Raw genomic sequence first — 27,196 nt, forward strand, 5'->3', positions numbered from 1 at the left:
AGCAGCTATTCATTGGCCCTGTGTGCAGTTTCCAAGGCCTGAATTGACTTCTTATTCACCCAACTACACTTGTTGTGAATGGCTTTTCTGTAAAATTGATACAATCAGCACCAATTTTATTAACCTTTGGCTGTGTCCGTGAAGGAGCTGCCTTTACAAATACATCAGTCATTGTCACAATAAATCCCAGCTATCAATACTATAGTGGGGAGGAGAGAGGAACTAAGGAAAGAAACCAAGAAAAAGAGAAAACAGAAAGAAATGAAGAATTACAAAATGGTAGAAAATAATCTTGCAGGTCAAGATGGCTAGCACAGATGACCCTGAACTACATCTGGACTCAACAAACCCTCTTAGTATATCTCATCGTAGATTTCTGAGCTTGCTCATATGTTTAGGAGGGCCAATAATTGTAAAAACAAACAAAAATGGCCAAAATCTTCTGGAGTCTACTGGAAAAATATGTGATATTTCTGTGGATAAATTTACAGAGGGACTGGGTCCACAGAAGGATCTGATGGGCTGGAGTGTGGGGAGCTCCCTTCTGTCAGGACACCAGAAGAAAATTAACAGACGGCTGAATGTATCGATGTTGAGTCAAATTGTTGGAGGTCAGAACTGCCCCCTGTATTGCAATATGGAACTTCCGTTGCTGGTCATTTTAAACGCAGTTATTTAACAGTTTATTTTGTCTCTCGCCTAATTTAATCAAATTTGGTACTAAAATATCAGCAAGAAATGTTATGTAGTGGTAAACGCAAGACAACTTTTGGGAACATAATACCAAAATATGAAAATGTACTGGAGATTAAACACAGCTCAGTATAAAATCAGACATATGTTTTTTGTTGGCTGCTTAGTGTAAAAATCTTTTACATCCTGCTTTAAATTATGGATCAGCTTTAAAATCCAGATAAAACTTTTATTGGGTGGTGCAGAAGAGGAGAGTCGTGGTCTGTGTCTAACCAGCCTGCTGACAAAAGAGGCCGTTTCCTGCATATTGCATGGCTTTTAACAGCAGTGGGGCTGGGGTCTGCCCGTTAACATGTCTCCTCGTATTGCGCTTCCGATGGCAGACAGACAGCCCAGAGATGCCCTGGCGCTACATAAACTGGCCCAGAGCTAACATGTTGTGACATCCTCCTGTTAGACGACTGAGGCTCAGGAGGACAATACCAGTCTGGAGGAAGAGGATCCCAGGAGTGAGTGGTCAAGCTGTGCTGGTGTTTTTCTTGTTTTTCTTTCCCATGCCACTGTGTTAACTTCAGAAATTTTACACTGACAAAGGGGTGGAGATGATAGTTAAGCTTTGCTGTTCAGTTTCAGCCCATTCAACATTCACCTTTTGAGATTCCTGACTCTTTTAAACGTCACAAAGTAGGGCAGAAAACATCAACGGGTGACTAAATAAATGATAAGAGAAAAACAAGTAGAGCCATGGTTGCTTGTGGAGGGATGGGGGTGTGTGAGCCTTGGGGTCTTTGGATAAAAGGCACTTTGTAGGGGTGCGATTTGTTCTGTCCAATACCCACATCTCCCTCTCTCTTGGCTCCCTCCCCTCTGCTCTAATCAAGCAGTCTCTAATTTGGGTTCCAAGTCCAGTACCGGGGAAAAAGAAGGAGGCTTGTTACTTTGAAGAGTCCCGAGTGAATAACACAGATAAAAGATTCAGGCACAAAAAAAGAAGAAAAGCGAGGGAGGGTGAGGGTGAAAAGGGGGAAAATCACAAGGCACCCTATTCTCTCCTCTTCCTTTGGTTAAGACAGCTGAGCCATTATGACCAGATCTGAATTGAGTTTTTTAGCGCCAGAAGACTGGAATTTCTTTGTCTCTCTATCAGTCAGCCATTGTGGATACTTCCATATGCTGCAAACTCATCCTAAGTAAATTAGGACTTGTCTAAATGCTACGATTGTACCAAGCTGTATCCACACACACACATTTCACATAGCTTGAATGCTTCGCACGCTGAGGCTCTTTCTCTCCGCTCTCTCCAAAGGGACCAAATGTAGACATGAGTGGGCAGAGATGTGTGTTGTGTGCTGCTCCAATCGATCGAATCGAAGGTACATGCCTCTGAGTAAATGCACACGTGTGTGAACTCTGTGGTCATCTGACCCTTTGCCCTTTCAGAGGAAAACACAAAGAGCCAATTGAGTAGCAGCTAATTCCATCTATTGGTACCTTCTTCTGTGTTCAAAATAGAAAGCTTTTTCTGCTTGCAGAGCTTTCTCCAAAACCACAAAACTGCTTCAACTAAAACTTGAATTGCAGGCCATCTTTGGAGCAAATTCACTTTAAAGATACTGACTATGAATGAAACATTTTATCCTTCCATCAAGAAATATGCCATATTGGGGATCTATATTGGCAGAAAATCAAGCTAGAATAACATGAGTTAGTTTTATGGTATAGCTTGCTTTTAACCACACTTCGTTCATCAAAGCTACCAAGCCATATGTATTTCCAGTAATATGGTGTTAACATGTCTCCATGTACTGCAACCTAGACAATATGAACAACAGCTGCTTTACCTGGCTTGCTGCCTCTGCCATGATATAAAAACTGGTAATCTTGCCAATAAAACCCCATTAACAAGCATGAGCAATGACTCACAGCACATGTCATCCACTGGCAGCAATGACTTGCAGTCCCTGATCTTTCCTACATGAAATGGCCAGTTCAAATTAGAAACTGCCTATCATCTTGTTAAATAAGTCAGATCTTCTCAGATTTTTAAAAGCCCTTAAACATATGTGCTTGAGCTACTAACTTTTTGGAAATTTTAATGGTAGTCTGGTATTCCTTTTATGGTATATCTCTATGCCTTTCTGTAAGTATATATATGAGCATATATATTCGAGTTTTGACAGATGTGATTATAATCATTTTAATGGCTCAGCAGATGATTTTTTTTTACATAAATACCTTGATTGGCATGTGGAGAGGTTATTAATAAAAACACACTTCATCTGCTATGAGTTCTGCTGTTCATGTTGAACACAGATGGAGACTAATATTTTGATGATAGAGGACGCTTCACTCTTCAGTATAATTATGCTAATGTAAAAGCTCCAGCACTTCACTGTCTGTCCATGACACAGGACAAGGTACTTCATCAAAGCCAAGATAGAGGCTCGACCTGAACAGATAATGCCGCAGGGAATGGCAGTGACCCTGAAATTCACACTGAAGACAGAAAATAACTCAACACAGAAACTTTACTTCTGTTCTTTCAATAACTGGACTCATCATTCTTTGAGTCTGCAATACAGTGCGACAAACCAAAAATCCTGACACCATTGAGAATGTTGTGTGTGTGTGTGTGTGTGTGTTCATGGCAGCAAATAGCAAAGATCATTACATGAGAACAAAGATTGTCTCCAATCCTTTTATTCATCTTTCATGGTCTTTATGATGATGAGTCTGACTCCTGTCCCCTTAAGTTATAAAAAGCCCACACAGTTTTCAAGGTCTTTATCATATGAAGGGTATAAAGGGGGTGAGACAGTGATCAAGGCAACAGCTTACTGTCTGCAAAACCTTGGAAGTGAATTAGGAGCTGGATGTTATCTCATTCTTTTCAAAAAACATTTATTCATTGGTCTTATCTATACAGCTGATAATTAAAGCAGAGCATACCCATTTCCTTAGACTGCACAAAAGGGATCTTTCAAAAGACTTTCAGACTGTTGTCTTTGATGGATAAATGTATCAATGATCCCAGTGTTTTGTCTAGGTTTAATCCAGATCACCAGTGATAGACAGAAAAAGCTGAACAGGACCTGAGACCCGTACAAGTATTCACAAAGTAGTATACAAGAACACCTGCTTGGTTCTCAGGCTGTGAAGTCGTTGACATACTGACATCTATTTAGAACATCTATAGTAGCAGCTAGAGGTACGAGACAGTCTTTACTTTTGTTTCGTCCTTAAGAAATACTCCATCTAACATTTTCTGGGTTGAATTGTTTCACACACCATCAATAAAAACATATAGTTAAATTGTAGATAAAGATGTATAAGCAGCAAGAAGTATGAGATAAAAGTTTAAATAATGTATTGTATGGGAAAGCATAAAGGTTAATAAACTTCATCTCCAGAAGAGCAAAAACTGCAAAAAAAAAGTAATGGTCTGAGTGGAAATGAATTCTGGAAATAAAGTTCAATTTCAGGTTGTTCTTCTGCATCTATGAAAGAATAGACAAGTATCAAGAAACATTTGAAAAGTTTTCTTGGCCTCTTTTTCATGCAGTTTTAACATTGTCTCTTACTCCGTCTCAATAGTTTCCCATTTGCTTGTGAAAGGTGCCAGATTGTCTAAAAAATAAAAATGGAAAGATAGTTGAGAAAGCTACTGAGAAAAAATTTTGCCACATTACAGAGCTTAAGAAAAATGCAAATGAAAGGAGATCCAAGTGAAAATAAGATTAGAAAAAAATGTTGGATTTGAAATTCTCACAACTATTTTTCATGCTCTTTTTGATGAGCCTTAAAATTCAGATAGTTGTATCTGTTCAGAGTTATGTGTAGAAATATAAAAAATGTATTTAGATTCATTCACATCATTAGTACTGACGTAGGCCTGGACTTGAGGGATGGCTGTGGCCACAAAGGCACAGTTTGCTTTTTTGAAGAAAAGATGATAAATATTTTACTTTCATAAATGAAATCTGTGTGTTTTTGTTTGCTCCATAAATGCTTTCAGTTCTCTCCAGATGAACAGGATTAGTGTGCATGATTTCATGAAGGTATTACACAACTTTTCAAGTCACTAGTCGAACCATGACAAACCCCTGGAATATAATTAATAGCAGAAACAGATAATTGTATTCCTATCACAAAAACATACATTCACAAATACACGAGCACAGCACTTCCTTCTTTACCTCCATTTCCACAAGCTAAATTCCTCAATTCATTAGAGGAGAAAAACACACAGTCCAACACTCTCATACATTCATCTGGCAAATGTGGCCTGAGGAATAATGATTTACTGTGGCTCATATTTCACCTGAGTGCACAGGGCAAACAGTTGACTGAAGTGTTGTGGAGAAAATGCTAACTGAGGCATTTTTGACTGAAGCAACTGGACAAATAGTCTTTTGTGCTGTTTGTGTGAACGCTTTTGTGTGTTTGAGTTAATACATTAAACATAATATTCATATATACAGTATGTTGTAAAAATACACAAATCCACTACATGGAATTCCTGTTCCCACTGCGTCAGTCAGTGTCACTGGGAAATGTGCATGCACAGATATTGTGCTATGTAGCTCCAATTGCACAAAACCCTCAGTTTTTAATAACCTATTAAGAATAAAGTTACATTTGAATGAATAATCGTGTTTTGAAGGTAGCCCATGTGACTGAACAATACAGGCTCTGTGTTCACACAGTGGACTCCTTTCTGTCTGTGCAGGAGTAAAGCCAGCACAGGTAGGGCCAGCATCAAATCAGTCTCAGCTGCCTCCCTGCCTTGCCCTATGTTCTCCCCCTAAAGAGCTTCCACTTATCTTCCTGCCACAGGACCGTCTGTCTGCACCCTACTACTGTCATGTGGACACCATTTTCAAATCGATTGTGACAGTGCAAGAGTCCGGATTTTTCTGCTTCAGAATTCAAGCAGCCATTTCAATGCTAGTGTGATGTTAAGATTTTTTTTTTTATTTTTTTTTGTATTTATGTTTATTTATTTTATTTATTTATTTATTTATTTTCAGCAAATTCCAAGAGCATGAATACAGCATGTGTTCCAATTTAGTAACTACATATTTTCCTTCAGTTTGAGTAAATGCTTGAGCCCCACCCCCCAACAGGGGACCAGGAGACTGGCACACAGCAGGGAAACTTAAACAGCTCTGCTGAACATGGGGCTCATAGAGCCTGCAAAGAGTATGCAACAGAGAGCAACCTCATCAACCACAGGACACTGTGTGTGTACATTGCACACAATGTGTATCCTGTGTGCGAATATATGAATATATATATTCACAGTGCAAAAGCTATGGGATTATCAGCATTCTAAATCATGTAATTTCTTTGAGCTATATAATTATAAATGTCAAATTAAGTATCCACATAAAACATTGCTTTTGGTCTCTGTCTCACCCTCCTCCTTGCACTCCTCCTTCCACCTTGCCTCCTATTATCTGCTACTTTCTGTGGTTTGGAGCCCTTCCAGCTGGCCTCCCTTTCTTGCTCTGTGGTTTTGTTCAGGAGATTTCATCTCTCTCCATCGTTCCTGCAGATTGACAGCTAAACTCAGGTATGAAAACAAACAGCTCTGGAATTGACTGGTCAAAAGAAATCCACCACTAATACTCCTTCACAGACTCCTTTTTTTCCTGCCCCTGTCGATGCTAAGCCCTCGCAGCTTATAGGAGAAGGTAGTAGAGATTTAAAATCATTAACTCTTAATATCACCGTTCTACATGTCTGGCTTAGGCAAAATGTCTCTACTGGATTATTGCATTTGTTTCCACTGACTCTAAAACCTAAAAAATGACTTAACTTTAACCTCGGAAATGACACATTATGTAGCCAAACATGATAATAAGATGTAATTACAAAGCTGTCATCTGTAAGAGTTTCATAGTTGGGTGGGATAACAGACTTTGAGAGGTAAATCTCTGATGCTGTTGATACTATTGTTTGTTTGGTTTGTTTACTGTACGTGCGTGTTCACTTCAACAGCACAGAGAATTTGGGCATGTTTGAACACAGCTGCAGTAAAAGAATGTCTTTCTTTTCATGAGCAGAGCCTAGGGTCAAATTCTGTTACAATTTTTGTTTTGCATCATTATTTGATTTCTTGGAGGGAAACAAAAAGATTTCCTCACCTGTCAGGTTACAGCACTTGCCTCTGCAATAACACAATTACTTGTCTCTCAAGGTTTTGATAAAGCAATGTCAAAAGGATCAGCACATAATATACAAGGCCACTCTTCCAGTAGGTACTGTGGTCGGCACCTGAATGTCTGTCTTTATTCTCATTTATTGGTTTAAAACATACAGGCACGTTCGCCTTGTGTACTGGTTTTAACCTAACAATTAATGGACCCTCTTCTTCATCATAACACTTTAAATCTTAATCATAAGGTGTTTTCTGCTTGGTACTTTTGTTTGTGTTTTAATTAAGTGGACCTTGTGTGTCTCCAACCCTGGGCTTCTTTTTAATTGCCCGTATTTACATCAGGCAGACATCAAACAGAGAGAGAGAGACATTTGTAAGGAGGAGCACAAAGCAGCCCTTTGAAATGTCTACAGTCATATGAAATGGCATGCTAATTAAAAATCTAAGGCTGCCACTGTGATAGGAGAAGCATTTATATCGGTAACTGTGGTGTATAGACTGTCTCCATAACTCATCAACAGACAGAGGCCATAGTGTTTATTATCAGACTCCCTACCTGTTTACAAACCACCAAGTAACCTTCACGTTCCCATTCATCAGAAGAAATGCCCTGCCTGTAATTTAACAGAACAGCTTTCAAAAGGCTAAATCATTTTAAACATTTTACCCAGTGCACTTTGATCTACAGTGGCACACAGTATACTAGGGCAGGTACAATGAATCTAGTTTACCAAGCAGTGATTTATCTTTCAGTTCATTAAGGTTATTGCCAATGAATATACTTATTAGAACATTCAACAGCTCTTTTCTTCCTTTCCTCGCCAAGTGGAGAAAGTGTAATTCAATGATTAAACCCAAACACTTGTCTTATTTATGCATGTCACATGTTACAAAAAGGAGACAACCAAGCAATGATCAAAATCTAATACAGCAGAATATGAGGTCCAATTAATGTGAAATGGTGTTTCGAAAAACAAACATATCAGTGGTTGATTGAGAATGTCCTGAATTCATATTGTCTAAACGATTATCAAGAAATTAAACCAAGACAAAAGAAGTTGCCTGACAAGGATCCAGTGACAGCATGGTGTTATCGGCCAGCTGGTATTGTGCGTTCCTGTGCTGTATAAACACAGGAGCTCTCAGTAACAGTCAGTGCTAAGAGCTGAGCTGCAGCCAGGCCAATCCTCGGCCCACCTTCACGCTGTCATAAACAGAGATTTCAGGGGAGTGGAGACTTGCGCTTTGCTGTGCAGCCCTTGTATCTGCTGCTGCGCAGGGCGTACACTGTTAGAGTTGAGACATTCCTCTCAAACGCCGGCACATTGAGGAGATGACTCTGTGCTTCTCCACATCTACTACTCTTCTCTGCTAGCAGCCTCTCTGCTTTCAGCTTAGCTGTGCTCTGTTTACATGGAGCATGCTTTGGGTTCAGCAATTACCAGAGCAGCATGAACACGCTGCATGTGCCACAGCACAGTTGCTAGGCTCAGGGCCATCTGAAGGGACAACAACAATAAACTGCTGACAAGCACGGAGTGCCACAGAAGTGGTCTAAATGGACTGGAATCTTGAAGACAGCAGTTTGGACAGAGTCAGGAATTCCAACAAAAGATAAGGGAGGAGAGAAATGAACAAGGAGGGCAGCCAAAGGCCTTTGTTTTATTTCACAGTACAAGGCTGTTTCTGAGATCGTATAGTACATAGATTATATATGCCTGATTGGAATGAGGGATTTGTTAGCATGGTTTAATGTGGTGTTTGTTCCCTAAATCTGCTTGGCTTACGCAATCATTGTCATCCTACCTTTTACTTCTGCCAAAAGTTCACTGGTGTTGAGCCTCTCCATCTTCTCTTTCCAGTCTTTAGAGAGAAGTTTCTCCATGCATGAGGATTCTAAAAAAGATAAAGGAATATAACAAAAACATGAATACATATTTTCAAGACTTTAAAAAGAAATTAAATGTAATGGTGTGTTTGATATTTGCTTTCTAGTTTTTTAAATGTTGTAAATGTTGTGAATCTCAAATCCTATTCACTTAAATGAAAATGATGAACCTGATGATATCCTATTTGATGGTATTGCACTACAAACATTAAAAATGACTGTCAGTTGAGAGATGAGCTAAAGGTGGATTGAGGTGGGAAACAGGCATTGTGGGGACAGCATAAACGCAGACACACATTAAGTAGGAGGTAAAGAGTGAGACTGGGTATGTCCAAGCGTTCACATAGCTGCCAATGATGAAAACAATTAACATTTGTCCAGCAGACAATGAATCAGAGGAGGAATGGCTGCAATCTGCCACGCTGTCGCTGGGGTAGCTGATAAAGAACACACTGGGCCAACCGACCCAGGCCTCCACAATTCCTGCACTGCTTAGGGGTCAGCCTGTTCCCATCAAACACCAGCAGCACGAAAAAGCCCCCACCCTTCCACCTTGAGCTACTGTCTCCACAATATGCCTCCAATCTGAGCCAGATCAAGACTTGTGGTGTCCAGTGCTCTTCTGGGACAACAAAAGATGTGATGTGATCTTCTCTAAACTGGGATTAGAATGCAAAATCAAAGCAGACACACAAATTATTAATACAAAGCCCAGGAGTGTAATAATCAGTATTGTAACCACACAGCGACCATTTCTGAATGTGGTTCTGGCAACAAAAGGAAACAATTCTTAAGCATGTTAGTATTTCAAATGACATCACTTGTGTAGCTGTGATGCGATTGTGCTTCCATGTTGCACATAATGCAAAACAAAGGCAGACAGGGGGAGAGACAGAAGGACATGTCACGCGATGGAGTATTGTGGACTCTTTCATTTTCACCATTATCTCCCTTGACATCAGAAAGAGAGATTTATACAGTCTAGAATGTATACAAGTGTTGTTTCCTTTTATCCCACTGTAACATCTGTTGCCCTCTGTTTCCACAAACCAAACACTGTTTTCTCCCTCTGACAAACACACTGACTTCAGAGGAACTGGGAGTAACAGGGGGTCAGTAGTGCTTGTGGCCTTGTTTAAGGATGACTTTCAGAGAGATCAAGCAGAGTGACCATTTTGTTTGATTGTCCACTTCCTCCAATGTGATGGGGGTCGGCAGGACATCTTCAGCTCAGGGTCATTATAACATTACTTCTGCTTTATTGACTTTCCAATTCCCAACTCACAGTTTGTCCCCTTGACCCTACGAGAGGGAGAAAGAAAAAACTGTGTATATTGTCTATGTTTGTCCATGTTAACTCCCTCCATGGCACAAAGATCACAGATCTTAAAACAGGGGTTAAGGGCAGAGGGAGTAGCGCCTCCTTCCTGGGTGTGACAGTTTCCTCTCCCAGAAGAACATACTCCCTATGCATCATAATCCTCTGACAGACAGTACAACATCAGCTCATGACATTTTCTTCCCTTAGCACAGAAATTGGCTTATATTTAAAGTGGTATAACAGGGAATTAAACAAACACAGTCAACATATGTTGATATGTACACATATGCTCCATCTCTCTTGTGCTCACAGACACACACACACACACACACACACTTTCATCACAGATGCTTCTCCAGCACTTGATCATTAAGGAATGCACCAACTGTTGGAGATAATATGGTGCCAGCTTCCATTCTACTCCAGTCCTCCCCCTCCTTTCCATCTCCCTCCCAGGAGAGCTGCCGCTCCCTCAATTCTCCATCCCCTTCGCTGGGCCAAACACGACCTGCCAAGTCCTCCAACAGGAGAAACTACAGCTGGAATGCATCGCTGTCCTCCCTCCTTTCCACCTGGGAGAGGTGAATAATGACCAGGATTAGTCTATAAAATAACTCTCAAACACCTTTCCGTGTTCAAACATTGTGGACAAAACAGGCAACCAAAAATGGATTTGGTGAAAGCAGAGCAACTTTTGCACAGGCGCACTTAAGGAAAAACAGTACATGAGTCAGATGTCTGCCTTTTTTCAAAGCACCCTTCCACAGCCTATTTATCAGAAGAATTTAGATTAATAGGAGGAATGCTATTTCAGTTTCTAAAGTGTCTGTCTGTTTTCGCTGGAGAAATTATGGATGCCAATGGAACGTCACTGGTTAGTATCAGCATAATAATTAATGTCAGGTTATGACAGAGAGGTAAAGTTGGCATATATTGTGTTCACCATAAAATAATAAGTATCTACAATATATATATAAAAAAAAACATCGCATTTCGATAGTTTTACTGGTTTGGATAGTTTTAGCAAATGCTGGCTGATTTTCAAGTGAAAAGGAAACATCATCATTGAAGACACATAATGCCGAACCAGAAGTTTAGTGTAAAGAAGAGTTACACACTTGTGCTCATAAAGTAGGACATCACATACTGGGGAATTAGCATAAACAAGGAAGAGTCTTGTGAGTTTATTTTTATTTTCCTATGGGGGCTCTTAAATCTCTTGCACCCCCACCCCTTCCATTTCTTTCCCTCTCCCTCTTGAGATAAAATGCTCTGTGGCTGGGGAGCAGGCCATTCAGCTGGGATGAGAATGGAATGAAAACAATAGTCCTTATCAGACTCTTATTTACATTTTCCCAGCGTCCCTGCAGTAGACAGCTTGGCTTGTCACCAAGCCCAGATCGCCTCACTGGACCTGGACCAACTTCCTCCAGCCCCAGTGATTCCAGTGGTCCCCACGGACCCTTGTCTGGCACAGACCCCCTCTACTCTGCAGCTAGCACAGATAGCAACATACAAGACAAAACTACAGGCGGGGTCTGTCCAAGACGCGTTCCCATTGGAGCGGAATGGTTCCTGGACAACTAAGTCAGTCTGGGTCTCATTGTCTCTTCACTGGGACTAGAGCTGAAAAATGCACTGAATCCTATCCTGGGAGTTTCCAAGTAGCACTCAAGAGAAAGTGAATAGTCATAAGCATCACTGGCTTTATACTTCCAGATTCAATTTGTTTATCTCATATCAGCACTGTCATCTCTGGTATACATCTTTACTCTGCTGGTATTGTGTGATTATATTAGTTTGGGTGAACAAGCACAGGGATTGAGACACCTTAAGCTGTGATGTGTTGGCTTGATTAGGCTAAACCAGCTTTTGTATGTATTAAAAACAAAGGTAATGAGCCTCGTAAATCTCAACAAAAGAATGTTACTAGGATGATGTCTGACATAAACAAAGTTTTCAGCACCTGGCAGTCAATGCTGCCAGAATATCATGTTCACTGCAAACCACAGCAGTCAAGCTATGAGGCATGTTAACACAAACTATCTCTCCCATATCTTAAGGAAAATCTGGATATGTTGTGCTTTTTTTCTGAGTGTGTTTTTCCTCATTCAGTATGCTTCAACAGTATTATATCATTCTGTGTTCAAATTAAAAAGAAAAAAATAAAAACTTAATACATTTATTACAGTGAGAGCTAGTTAGCTATAAATTTCTATGCTTGAGAAGAAAAGGTAGGGGAAAAAATCATATGCTAATTTCTGACTTTAGAGCAGCTTTAAACAAAGTCACGCATTGACACGATCATTACAGATTGTAGAAAAACTCAAATCACTGAGTGAAACAACAGCTAGACAAATGAACAGAGTTACATAACAATTCAAATCCTGTCATTTTGTTATTGGATTGAACAGTAATAAAGCAGATCTTAAAAGTTCATGACACGCTAATTTTCAAATGGCGCTCCAGATTGCCATGGAAATATGAAGTCCAATATGTGAGTTAAAGATTGCAATAGACCAGCACCGCTTAGGAAAAAAGACTGTTTTCATTTTTACATATCAATGTTTTCAATCTCTAAAAGATTTAATATATTAAATGTGTCAAATCAAAAAATACACCATCATGTTTCAATAGACCGTGACTGCTTCAAAGCTCAAAAATGGTTTGTTACAACATGCAGCAGTGGGTGTTTTATTACCCTGTGTTGTCAGCAATGAAAATGCTTCCACTGTCTGCCACCACATTCTGAGCTTCTCTGTGCGCACTTTTCTCCTGAGAGAAAGATGATACTTATGTTTGAGTGTTTGTTGTGTTGAAAAGCTGTTGGCAGAGAAAAGAAGGCTATCAAGGAGTCAATTTAGCTGTAAGTCATGGATAGCAGACTCACACACCTCCCCTTTAGCACTGGCCTTGTACATCAGTTGTCCCAGCCTCGAGGGAAAACATGTAATTACCAAATCAATGATCAACTGACACTGACCATATACATAATTTCTTCCTCAGAATGCAGAGGCCATACAGTGAGGAAAACAGGGGAACTGCTATTTGCAGCAAGGGCAGAAAAACAGAGGAAATGAGGTTTAGAGTCTCTAAACAAGCTTCTCTTTGAATTAAGCTAATTTTTACAATTTGTCATAATACAGTTATAATCAAGCATTCAGAAGATCTATGAACTGGAATATTACAACTGAAGAATGTGGCTTTTGTGATAAATTTGTGTCTACAAAGCAAATTCTGTTGCAATTTAATCATATGGAATAAGGGTTCAAAATAAGTCCACAATGTAAAAAAAGAAAAAAAAAACAAAAAAACTTGATTATTTGCATGAAACTGGAACTACCACTAACCATAGTTTCCTAAAGATTTTTTAGGACAGGTAGGCCTGTTTGGTTAGGAACAGCCAAAAAGGTGAATAAAATGTGCCAACATAGTGGCGAACAAAGATTTTTAATAAACATTACGTCCTGCATACAATAAATGCAGAATATTTAAATTCATAAAAAGAAGAAAAAAACCCTTTGGGATCTTGTTCTGGAAATATAGTCATTTATTATACCATGTAGATGATTGTGATGATCAGTAGTCTGGATCCTACAAGCTGTACAGTAATGTTTAATGAGGTAAGTAACTGGATGAGGGATATCCGGTGTGACTTAGGCAGTCAGGAGTTTTAGTTTGCACAAATCAATGTTATTTTGAAGATTTATACCGTCCTAATGTATACTGTCAACCACGCCTCTATAGCATATGAGTGTTTTAAATTTACTTTGTTTCATGGCATTTCATTCTATTATGTTATCTGTTTAAAATGTCTCTAAACTGTAAAATAAGAAAACCAGAATTTCTGGAATAGCTATAGAGGAAACCATTAACTCTCACTGCTACATTCAGTGTGGAGGTGTGGTATATTTCTTTAATTCAGGCATAAATTTCCATCTAAAAGATCAAACTCTTAGACTCTCAGTCAGACAATGATAGGCTGACGTCTAATTTCCTATCCACTTTGTGCCTTATGGGAAACAAATCAAAAGTAGAGATTGATAAAAAAAAAAGAAAAAAAAAAAAGGCAACTAAGATACGCCAAGGAGTTCTTTGAATATCTTAATCACAGACACACTAAAAACAAGACCCCATCATCACACCAAATAAAACATAATAATTAGAGGCAGGCAGGGAAGTGAAATGCAGAGAGAAAACATGTTTTTGTCATTCAGCCCGTAGTCCCTGAGACAACAGCTCTTGGATGCTGCAAATACTCCTGGAGTCTCCATAATCATGGCGTTATTGAAGTGAGGACAAAAAGGGCACTAATTGCAAGGGAGCAATTGAAACGCAATAGGTTACACACCCGGGTGATGCTGCACAATGCAAACGCTAAAGAGGGAGCTGAGGGGAAAAAACATTCTGAGCACAACAGTGCGTTGTCGCTCATTTTCAGGCAATTACCTTTCCTCCTTGTCAACAGTTTTAATAACATCTGCCATTTCCAGGAGACTTTTTGGCGCAGTTAAATAATTCCAGCTTTTTAATATGTAATTACTAGTGCTGGAATGCATAAATAAATTGTCCAGCTTCTTGAGACATGTCAGTGCATTGTGGAGCACCTGCACTTCGTGGTGGGGTTCTTTAACCGAAACCTGATCATTATTCCACTTGGTGAACATATCTGTTAGTCACCTTATTAGGTCATGTAAACAGTTGCTATAAATATACTGTAGGTAACCTTGATGTGCTTCATCTGAAATTGTGACAGATGACACATTTTCTGCTCCCATACTTCCTTCCCTCCCTCTTTTTTTTAACTTACATTCTACTCTACCTTCTCTTTATCTAATTGTATTGCTTCTATTTATAGTATTGACAAGAGAAGGTTACAGATTTAAATGCTAAGTACACTAAAAGACCAATTAGTGATTTTGTCATTTTAAGTTGGAAAAAGATTCAGTGTGCAAGATTCAAAGTAACTTTCTTTTTTTATGTTTTTACTTCAGGCAGCTAAACATGCTGACCTCTGTGGCTAGGTACCTGTCCCTTATCCCTCCCTTTATCTGCACTGACCAACGAGTTAATCCCACATTGTTGACCTGGCCATTTTACAAAGCTGTGTACACACACAGCACCCTGACCTCTCTAAATAGGACACGTGTCTATCAAGCATATATGAATTAACCATTCCCAAGAGGCTTCACCTCCTGAGCTGAGAAGCATGTGACCTCTACCAATCCATTTTACTGCGGCACTCTGTGGCAATCAGGCTTGAATTATTAAAGTGAGCAGTGAGCAATGATCAATTCATTGCGGCCCTTGCTCACAGACTGCCTGGCTGTACTTCAGCAGAAATGACATTGAGAACACTTGAGTATGCTTCCAGACAATGCACATAAATGTGAAATATGTCAGACTCAATATGTCAATAATCATAACTGTACAGGCTGAGGCCATGTCCAGGCTAATCCTACAGAAATGCTGTTAGAGGATTGTAGGGTAAGCTGAGTTTCTGCGCTGTGATTCTCTACAAATGTTTTCTTAAGAAAAGTTGATAGGTAGACAGGAGAGTGGTGTGCTGATGATAAATATTGTGCATCATTAACTTCTTTACCTCGCCTCCACACAGAAGGTCTTTACTATAATTATTATCAGTAAATATTCTATGAAAATCTTTAGGACATATCTTGAAACACGACCAAAGACTTAAAGGACACAGGCCAGAAAAATCCAAGATTCAAATTCAAATTGCAGCTTTAGCCCTTTTTTCTATGAGAGCAAAGCAAAGAACAAGCAAAGAACTTTTAAGACAGAGTGCAGGAAAGCATGTAACTCAAGGAACCTTGAAGTAGGAGGAGGGCACAAAAAAAAAACAAAAAAAACAAAAAACATAAAAACAATCAAAACTTTGTGAGGAGGAGATGAGGAGCCAAGATAAACCAGTACTCAGAGCCCCCAAAACTGCAATCTCCCCTTAAGCCGGAGAGTGGCAGCTGGCAGAACAGCTGGTGAATAGGATTAATGTCAGAAGAATGAAATAAAACTCAACATATGTCCGAGCCTGAGGTGTTGGGACTGTGCGTGATTGTGCCCCCGATGGATGCCATGTGTGCAGCTGGAAGGAGCTGCTGTGCTGCTTCGCTCTCTACCCCACAAGGTCACTTTTAAGAACTAGGACCATTAAATGCTTGGATGGCAAAATGAACTTTTCATTCCCTCTCGTCTCCTTTCCTTTGCTTTAAAATTTATATTCGAGTGGCAAAGGGAGTCTATTGAAAGTAACTATTGATAAAATAGTTATGTAAAATTCATCAGGAAAACACAATTATTACTTTGATTAAATACAATAATATACATAAAAAGGAACAAGACAAGATCAGAGAAATTGAGATTTTATAAAAATGTGTTAATATAAACAAAATTTTTATGCAATTATTTAATTTTCTTTTACTTTACACTTTTGTGATTTAATAATAATCAGAATACTAAAGCTATGGATAAAACAAAGTATCTGAAATTCCATATAGTTTTTTTTTTTTTCCCTAAAGAATGATATCATGTTATCGTGTTTAAGTGTGTGCAATTGGTTCATTAAAAAGAAAAAGTTCTGTTATCCAGCTGATGAAGGGATCAGCACCGGTGGAGATGAACATTATGAAGAGAAATATCTGGACTTGATTTCAATTTTATAATTTTACACAAAAATTTAATTACTGGGTACCTTGCATCGGAGAGATTTTTTTGGGCACCCTGCAATTTAACTGTCAGATATAAATTTGCCTGCTAATCAATGCTCGAAAACATTCACATTTATTCATCTATGTTAAATTAATAGATGTGTGAAGAAAACGTGGAGTACTGTGATCATGGCTGTTCAGTGTGATTTAGTAAATTAATGGGTGTCTGACTCTACAAGGACAAAAAGAGACTAATAGGATCCACATGAATGCATTACAATTTGCAGTGAAGCCAAGTGTCTGGTATAGACATCGAAACTTTATTTCATCATAAATGCTGGATGATGGCGATGCGCCTCAGAGATTGAGCCATAAGATTCGATATTAAAAAGCACAAATTACAAGAATAAACTGGGTAATATGCTGTGCTTTTGGTATCATAGCATAGCTTTCTCTAAATGTGTTGAAGTTTACTTAAGTATGTGAATAAGCTGTAGAGTTTAATAACAAAAAGATAATTTCACAATGAGAGAATCATTTCTCCTTCGGCAGTTTTTTCATTTATTGGATCTCAAGGCAAACTTTGTTGAATAACATGTCAGAATTTAGGATGCATAAATACTGCTTACTGGACTATTACACTAAAGGTCACTATCAGTTATGTTACTGGCTTCTATGAAATAGAATTTTAAAATGCATAAAAAAAGCCTCTCACGTTTTAAAATGTTAAAGTTAATTGTAAACAACTTTTTGTTGAATATGGGGACATTGTGTCATCCTGGGTATTTTTATAGCGTGAATAACACAATTAACCAAGTGAAATTGTTAGGAAAGCAGCCTCCTGACTCTTGCATTGCCACCGAGTATAGAAATGATAACATGACGTGTAAGGTTTAAGCATTGCAATTCCTAGAAAACTCCATTCATTTGCCCATAGATAAGTGCCTTAATGTGCTGCACAAGTTCAGACAGCAAAATTAGAAGCCATATTTTTCTATTCACTAGGCTCATTCCCCAGAGTCATGTGGACTAAGACCTGCTGGGCAAAGATGAAGAAATTTGCTTCTCATGAGCGACTGAGCTCATTGGTCCAGCTCACAACAGGGAAGCTAACAACAGGCTTACAGTGTTGCCTTCATTGAAGCTAAGTACCACCCACCCAGAGAAAATGTCAAAGGAGGAACAACCAGAATGAGCTGTGCGATAAACACCATGGGAAAAAATTATGTATTGGTTCTTAAAAAAAAAAAACAAAACACAAAGCTACCCCCCAAAATCCTAATTTTAGTGATTGAACTTTGTGATATGCAACTGACAATCTTAAAGCATATCGACCAGTCATCTGATGTGGACATAAAAATTAGGCCATATGCACTTTAAAAAGGAGAAGACATGTAAAACGATTATTATCATTGGCTCTCAAGCTTCACAGTGCAATAAGCCATATTTTTTCAGTTTCCTCTGACATCCTCATCACATCTCCTGACACATGTAATGTTATTGAACAAGGAGAAAGGAAGAGCAACCAGTGAGAAGAAACATCAGTTTCATCATAACTGATTAAAGATTCTCTTTGTTCAAGAGGCAACATGTTGAAGTTTAGTGTAAGACACTGATGCTCGCTGTTAGGGAAAACAATGCAAATATGTTAATAGGCTGCATCTCCAATAGTTGTCATGTTTGCTTGTGTCAAGGGAGATCTCTTGGCTGGATGGCTGACGTACCTCTGACTTACAGAACAAGCCTGCAATGTGCTTTGAAATCATTAGCAGTCCATAGAGGCTGTCTGTGCCCAGGGTGTGAGTTACACTTGCACTATTTTGATCTTTGGTCAGATGACACCGGCTCTTTTGTCAAGTTATGTGTGGAGAATGCTTGTGAGCTGAATGCGACAGCTAGGACAGTGATATTGAGCTGGCACACAAGTCTCCCAGTGTAACCCTACTGCAGGCATTCTCACACACCCACACACACACAGCAGGATACATGTGCCCTCTGTCTGCCCCCCATCCCGTTGTGGAATAGACCCTGTTCTTCCCATTTCTGACTGCCTTAGCTCCTGCTCCTCTGTCTGAATATGTCCCACTTTTATGTTGTTTTTAATTGAAGGACTGATATTTCCCTAATGAAGGTTTTATGTCCTGATGACAAATATAGTAGCCTTAGTGGCTCATGGCTTCTTATGTTTCAGCCTTTCACCATCTCTGTGCTCTTCTCCTTCAGCTACCATGTTGTCATCGAAAAGACACACAATTACGAACTGCTTTTGATTTCAGCACCTAGTTGGTCACAGACATAACAAAGAAAAATGAATTGTTATTCCAACTATGTTTTACAAATGTCTCAAACTGCAATTGGAAAATCAGTGACATCATGTATATTTATATCCTGTTTATTATAAATGCAGTGGATGAGATGTACCTACAACTACTGTGTGGGTGTCTGAGTATGTAAAGACAAACAAGCCTCTGTGCGACCCTGGCTGTGATTTGTCTCTCAGAGACACCCGTTTCCTACTATCAAGGGGTTCCTGTGCAGCCAGTAAACCACGATCACAATGGGAGTTCTGTGCTGCATTGGTGCAGGGGGACATGCTCAACAGCTGAAACCCAAGAAGATGGCCCCTGGAATGCTCCACAGCAGTTGCTACTGTTGACTAATGGGAATATGAGAACTGAGGAAGGTGATCTTGAATGCAAAGAATTGCACATTGAAGAAGCAGCTGCTTGTTTTGTCATCTGAATGACCAAGACAGCAGAAAGGGTTCCCATTTGGAAAGGGGCAACAAAATCTACATCTTAGCTTGTGTAAAGTGAAACCAGTTTTGGCCTCCATCGTCATAGGGGCAAGTGTCCATGTTACATGAGGGCTCTGTTTTGGAACCAATAGTAAATACATAATTCAGCAGTGGACCAGGCAGTCTGGGCTCCCTGGTCCCCTCATATAGCTGCTCCATTTAGCCCTGGTCTCTTTTTCAGCCTGGCAGGGGAACAACTATGTCACTGAAAGTAAGTGGTGATGTAAAGGTGTGAGGCACAAATCATAGGTGGAAAAAAATATTGATCCATTTCAGGTAAGGGGTTACAAGGCAGCAAGGGAAATATGGGAGAGGGAGAAAGGAAAGACGGGAAAAAGAGAAATCAAGCTGGAGAACAAGGAAAAGGATGGGAAAGTGAGATTAGGGAGGAGTGACGGGCAGGGATTTTTTTTTTTTTTTTTTTTTTTTTAGGAAAGTTCACGTCAGACTGGCAGGCTGCCCGCGGCATACAGCCGAAAAATCTATTTAACGTCTGCTTCACAGGGTGACAAGAGGGCTGATTGGCAGAGAGCAGAGAACCGCTTTTGATCATGTGTCTTAACAAGCGATTCCAGCTCATGTCTCTTCAGCCTGAACAGATCTGCATTACCTATTCAAACAAAAGTGACAGACCAGAGCACTGCTCCGCTGGGCTGTTGCACTGCAGTACGTCACAGGCCAAGACGAACACACACAGACGCACACCCAAAGAGAGGAGGTAGGCCTCATATAGTATGCACATACAGTGTGTGTCAGTGCACATACTGAATGTGCAAGCATTCGCACGCATATACACAAAAAACTACATTAGCTATTTGATATGTGTCTCACTCAAATCGTATAGTCAGAATAAACAAGAAAGAAATTATTCAAACTAATGAGAATGTGCCACACAGAAGAAATAGTCTTTGACTGATGTTTGGCTATGCATGTGTCCTGCTAGGATGGCCCAGGCCTTAACCTGCCTGATAGGATGCTGCACTCACATGCAGCTTTCATCTATGTGTGAAAAATGCCTCAAAATCAGCAACGAAGGCAACTGGATCTCCAGTCCTCATTGCATATGCATAGAATCTGAGGCTCATGCTCAGATCATTATAACAAAGATTCCTATTAATTAGGTGAGATAAGGCAGAACCAGATGACATGGCAGCTGGGATGAGAGGAGAGGGGAGAAGGAGGGAGCTAAGAGAGAATAGGAGAAAGTCATCAGTCTGTTTGGGGGGAGGGGAAGCATGTATTTTCAAAATATAATAAATAATATATACAGTATATACTTCAGAAAACCATTCAGAATTATGGCATTTTTTAAGTAAATGCATTCCCAAAAATATCTCCATCTGTCCTATTAAGCACCTGCATCCAATTTCCATTGAACCTCCATGTGGAGTCAACACAGACTGTGACACTGACAGGGGACAGTGTTACAACAGAGTCAAGAGTTCATCAGTGCTAATCAGACCACAGGCTTAGGGCTGATCCTATTCACTCCCAAAGCTTTCACCGATTCCCTGAATCCCATTACATGGCCTGTTGTAATAGAGGATAATGACCTGGGGCCATGCACACAATGCTGATCACATCCCCACATTCAGCCTACCACACAGTCATTACACAGTGATAATACACAACCTAGCCAGGGGGATCACACTTACAAATAGTGGAAAGGTGATAAAGGCTGGGGAAAAGGAAGTGATGTCTAAGTGGTAACACAGGGACAGTACACACATATAACTGTATGCCCAGACACAATGGATTCACAGTGGCAGGCCGGTTGTACAATTTTCTGTCAAAAGCAATGGTTAGGGAAACTCTTTTTTTCTGCAATCATTAAATATCATTCTACCTGAGATTAAAGAGGGATTGCAGTTTGGCTGAATGGTAGTATGGCTCCCCTTTGCTAGGCTAATTAGCCATGACTCTTTCAAAGGGCTCCAGGTGTTGAATGATCTGCTTGAGCAGTTTCTGAATTCACTCGAAAACAGCTGTAGTCTTAAGGAAGGGCGTCCTTTTTCTGCTTTTCGTTGTTGGTTTTATTAATAAATGGGACCGTATATCTGCTTTTCTTCCAAACAAGAAGATGTTTGATATGATCAATATTTCCGGCTGAAAGCCATATATGTATAGTCTCCGCTGTCAAATGTTAAATATATGTGTTTTGGAGGTATGTCCCTTACTGAGATTATTAATTTGCTCCCTAGGCCTATAGAAAAAAAAGACCCTGTTTCTGTTTCAGCAAATCACTCAGTGACACACAGGTGACAAAAAATGTGCTCCCTGGATTGGTAAGTACTCAACAAGTAGACACTGAGCCCAGGAAAATTCCTAAAATCTCTGACAGGAAGCTGAAGCCCAGTTAGTCGTCCTTGTCTTGGGGACAATCATAAAGCCTTAACACACAAAGTATTTCAATGTTGACTTGCATGGTATTGATTCATACTTTAGTGCATTATATTAAACTGTTCTAATTGCATGTGAATCAAATCAAGGTCACCTTGGTTTTTATAATGGTGGCTATTTTTCTTTTTCCGCTAATACTTTATACTGACATTTTTAACTCTTGACAAGTGCTGTCTGGAGAGTTATCCATAAATAATGCATTTACAATACATAGTAAATAAACATGGGGCACAATCGTTAGCCCTGCTGGCAACTGGGCCTAAAAGAGCTTTTACAGCAAAGGTGACTATTCAGCTAAATGCAGTGCTTGCTGCTGGGGGAACATTTTCATTCATTAGCACAGTCACAAGCACTTAAAGCACTTTAAGGATCAGACATGGAGAGGAAGGGTGGACGGATAGAAAGGGTGAAAGGGTACACCTATATAGAGATGAGGGGATGGAGGCATTATACCTACAATGCTAAAAAGCAACTTTATTATCACATAGTGTTTGTAAAGCATCATTGTCAATGAAGGAAAGTGGCCAACAATATTATTTGAGTGGAAAGCAAGCAAATCTGAGACTTAGTATTAGTTAATGATTTTGTATTGTCTTAACAACAAAAAAAAAAAAAAAAAACGACAAACAAACGACTTTACTCTAAACTTTATTAACTGTATTAAGATGCCATATTCAGAAAGCTTTTCAATCCAACAGTGTTCACTCAGTTTAAGGTGGATTTCATGTCACCCAGTTTAAGCTACTTATTGTTTAGAGAATCTACCACAGACCCCTTAAGGTTATGATGTGTATCCTCAGAGCATGGCAGTCCTCAAGACAATGAATTTTTTTGACCAGGCAAGCAAGTTCCAATAGAAGAATAGTAGCAGATGGTGAGGAATCTCTTAGGACCTTGGTGATCCTGACCAGGCAGGCAACAAAGCAGCCGAATGAGGCACGACAGTTGTCCCACTTATATTTAGCTCCGCTGTTGCCTGTGTTACATTAGCAACATCATTAAGACAACAAATGGCTCCTCCAACCTTCTTGTATGTTTTTTAATAGGATAATCCTGCCCTTTTCATTTTCCAACTCTGTCACTCCATAAACAAAAGCATAAGATTATGATTTGTCAAGATTTCTGTGAGGTTTCACTCTGGCAGTTTCTAAGAGTCCCTCTCACTCCATTTTACAGTAATCAGTGATCATCACCACTGATGGTTCCTCGAGGGTTCTCATGAACAGAGTGTCTCTCAGTTCCTGCTTCTTGGGGACAGCATACTGAACTTTGTAAGCCTTGTCTTCTGCTGTATTCCTTGCTTAGAAACTAATTTCATGCAACACAGGAGTTTATTTTGGTGGTGATGATGCACATTGCATGAGGCAGACCAAGTCTCTATTATTAACAGGAGATTAAAACAGCTGTATGGCACTCTAAAGCACCCTCTCTTCCCTGTGCTAACATACGGCCCTGGATTACAAGCTGCACTTGACCATTTAAATTACTGCAACAACCAGCCTTCACCAGCTGGGGCTCATTACCATAACACCCGCCACCGCTACACTGCCTAGAAAATCAACTCTGCAAGTAACAAGACACAAATGAAATATATTGTTACCTTGGGGTAAAATGAAGATATAGTAGCAGAACATTACATTCTTTGCTAATCAGAACACTGCAAGGTGCAGAGGGCAGCCTAAGATGTTTTTTTTTTCTTTAACTATTCAGAAAAAGCTCTTAAAAAACTTGAAAAGCATGAAAAATTCTGACAGAGGCAAATGTACCTGCCTTATTGCCAACAGGGGTGTTGCAATACATAAAGCTCTACCGGGGCACAGGTCCCCCATCCCTCGTACCTCTCTTTCTTTTTTTTCTTGAAAGTCTGTCACATGCGAGTATGCACGGCTAGGCATTACACAAACTTCCCTTGTTAATCCCATATAGTGGTTCAAGGATTAGGAATGGTAAACATGCTGCGATATAAATGTTTATTTAACATATTTATTTACATAACTTGACCCAATATACATGGACATTATCACCAGTTTACAAGATGAAAGGCATACATTGTATGCAAATTACAGAACCTAAAAGAAAACTTTGTTCTTTTATACTAAACAATGATAGTAATAAATAAGCATCAGGCTAAATGGCCAAAAATGAAACTGACCTGACAGCTGGGGGTGCCCTGTCTACCATAAGATAGTTTGATTATTGGTTTTACCTCCCTGAAACTATTCCGTTGCTTCTCTCTCTCCGCTCCAGCCAAAACATTTTCTGTCAAAATGCAATGATAGGTACCATTTTAAAACTTATTTTAGTTTCATAATTTTTTCCATAGCCCACACTGATTCAGCGGACACCTGAACTTATGTTACCAGTACACTGCAGTGATGAGTTCAAAGACCATGAGAAAGTTAAGCTTCTGTCTGTTTTTATTCTGCTGGCTTGAGAAAAAAAAATGTTGTTTTTTTTTTTTAAACGACCCAGGGGTCATGGGATTCAGAAGGTTAAAGTTGAAATAATACTGAGGCACACCAGATTTATACTGCCCCAGTAAAAGGGGTCTAGTGATGCCCATGATTGTTAATATCAATGATGCTGTTTTGCCTTTGGGTTAGGTTTTTTTTTACTGAAGTATAAATATCCTCAATGGGAACAACAAGATTGTGTCTGTATGAATTTACCAACCAGCCGTGTTGCAAGAATTACAGACACAATCTGTCCTTGTTGAGTTACAGCACTGATTAATGGGCAGATGTTACAGTGAATTTGACCTTTGACCCTTGGATGTAAAGTATCCTCACTTTATCATTTCATCCCATTAGACATTTGTGTTGAATTAGCATGTGTGTGTGTTACAGTCAAAAACTTGTTTTATGAGTTCACTATGACCTTGAACCAATGACCTTTGACCGCCAAAATCTAATCAGGCCATCTTTAGCTCCAAAGGAATGTCTGTGTCAAATTTGGTGAAATTCCCTCAAGGCGCAACTGAGAGATGATGTCCAGAGGAATTGGACAGACGAACGGTCAGAATGAGGCCCTCAGCCATTCATTCATTTTGGCATGGGTGGAGGAATTTAAATACTGGCATTCTTACGTGCACTAATGTGTTCTGTGTGTTTAACCTTTCAAATACATTTTGACATTGGTTGAGGATTTGAATGCAACTCATTAGTTCCAACTTTTCATTTTCTTAATGATTGCTGCTTTATTGGTGTTCAGATGAACGGGGACTGATTGTTCTCTCTCCTTATCAAAACAAGCCCACAAAATAATCAGTCCCCATATCACCATGTGGATAAATGATTATCTGCTGAGAGGCCTGTGATGCTCTGATACAAAGATCACCAAATGAACACTTAAAAAAGAAGTGGCAAATTATTTTTAGGCTAACAGAGGTCTAATTTATTCGTCTGATGAAGTGCTTAAGCTAAGAGCACCCCAGACACTAAATGAGACACATGTATTCCCAAGGGGGTTTAACATTTGATTGGATGTAGTTATATTACTACAGCCCTAATTAAGAAGGGGGATGTGTTTCAGCAGCTCTTTCAAATATTTGTTTTTCCGCCATACTCTTGACAGACTGGAGGCTATGGGAGGGAAAACTGTGTTGGGTGAAATGGGGTGCAGATATGACAGAGACAGAGTTTTATAACAGGGGTGATTTTTTTTTTCCCCCTGCGAGTAATAGTAGGAAAATAAAAACTCTGAGCTCTTCATGGTGTTTTACATAAGATTAATTCATTAGGCAAACAAAACAGGTAAAATCTACAAGATGTGCTGGAGTTGGACTCCTCACCAACTGTGAGGAGTGAAAAGTGTTCAGTGCAGCAAAATAAAGAGAGGTAATTTTCCTGGCATCAGGTCAGCACTATGAGTTTTATAGTTAAAGAGTTTGGCTTGGCACAGCAGAAGACCACACTTATTCTGAGGTGCACTGCCACACAGTCTTTGTCACACTGGAAGAGATTCAGAACAAACTGGAAACACTGTAACGTCAGAATTCCCAGCCTGTGTGTTCCCACATGATGTATGAGAAGGAGAGATACAAGAGAAAAGAGGTAGACAGAAAGAAAAATGGAAAATTTAGAATGATCAGACGAATGTAGTAAGAAAACGGTATTCCTACACACACACACACACACACACAGGGAGTACCGTCTTGTTCTGTCTTTGTCATCTCCTCCAGTTTCTTCTGTTTCAGCGTGTCCACGACATCTGCCAGGCTTCCTTTGCGGCGCTCCGGAGTTCCAAACGCTGATCCGCTCAGCAGGTCGCTTCGCTCCCGAGCCCCCTCCTCTGGCTTGTGTGGGGAAGTAGAATTGTTCCGGAAAGAGTACAGGGAACATACTTTATTGCTGTCGGATTCCTGTAAAACAAACAAGGGATGCGATTTTTATTAAATGATGAGGGTGTACTGTGTTCTGTCAAGACTCTATCGAGCTTTTTGACAGGTTTTCGTTCAGATGCAGTCGTTGCTAGGTGTTTGTGGCTCAGGGGTGATTTTGCTGTATCAAATGGCTCCTCTCTGGCTTTCATACAGCCACTTCTTCAATGCAGCTAGCTGTGCCAGCAAATGAGATATGACAAGTGAAAAATTGAGATGAAATGATGAGGTATACTTTCATTGGGCATATCCATAATGTGCTCAGGCCTTACTTTTCATCTGCATAGACTACACAGAGAAACCTCCCAACTGTAATTTCTCAAATTGCTTTTGAGTTAGCATTTGTGTTAGGGTGACTGCTGTGTAATTTGTTCATTTTCTACTGGAGACCTATTCTCGGCTGAGTGCCTCGAGCCATCGTACATCTGTGTCCTGTCTCAAGCTGTTGTTTTTCAGTCCCACCTCTGTATGGTTTAGTATTTAACTAAGGGTCCTCTCTCTGGCTGAGTGGCTCAGTGCTTCCAGTGCACAAATAGACATGAAGGCAATGGGGAGAAGAATGAGCCTGCACAGGAGAGGGTAGGAAAGGGAACTCTGCACATGGGAGTGTGCAGTCAGCACACAGACCATGGCTGAGGGTGGTGTCTGACAGAAGGTGGTGTTAATTATGGTTTTTGGAGTCTGAGAATGCAGAAAGTAACTAAGCAGCCAGGAGTTTGCTGCCTGTTCCCCGACGAGGGAACAGTTAGTTCTGATTTACACTCTGGCCTGCGTAGTGAAGAGAATAAACATGACATAGATCTGTGTCCAACACACACAGTTCACCTATTGTGGAAAGGTGAGCTTTAATCAATGGCTGTGTGATAGCAGAGCATTGCGTACAGCAGGGCT

At 39.8% G+C, this 27,196-nt stretch overlaps 1 protein-coding gene across 2 annotated transcripts in view; it reads right to left on the reverse strand.

Moving 5' to 3' along the window:
* Positions 1–27,196, reverse strand: part of sox6 (SRY-box transcription factor 6) — a 122,013-nt gene that overhangs the window by 48,744 nt on the left and 46,073 nt on the right. For both annotated transcript variants that reach the window (XM_029497809.1, XM_029497808.1), the window contains exons 6-7: positions 26,077–26,287; positions 8,663–8,752 (exon numbers count right to left, since the gene is read on the reverse strand). In XM_029497809.1, coding sequence (XP_029353669.1) covers positions 8,663–8,752; positions 26,077–26,287 — 301 coding nt within the window. The remainder of the gene's footprint in view (positions 1–8,662; positions 8,753–26,076; positions 26,288–27,196) is intronic.

This window comes from Echeneis naucrates, chromosome 3, assembly GCF_900963305.1.
Source record: "Echeneis naucrates chromosome 3, fEcheNa1.1, whole genome shotgun sequence".
In the NCBI taxonomy this organism is placed as follows: Eukaryota; Metazoa; Chordata; class Actinopteri; order Carangiformes; family Echeneidae; genus Echeneis; species Echeneis naucrates.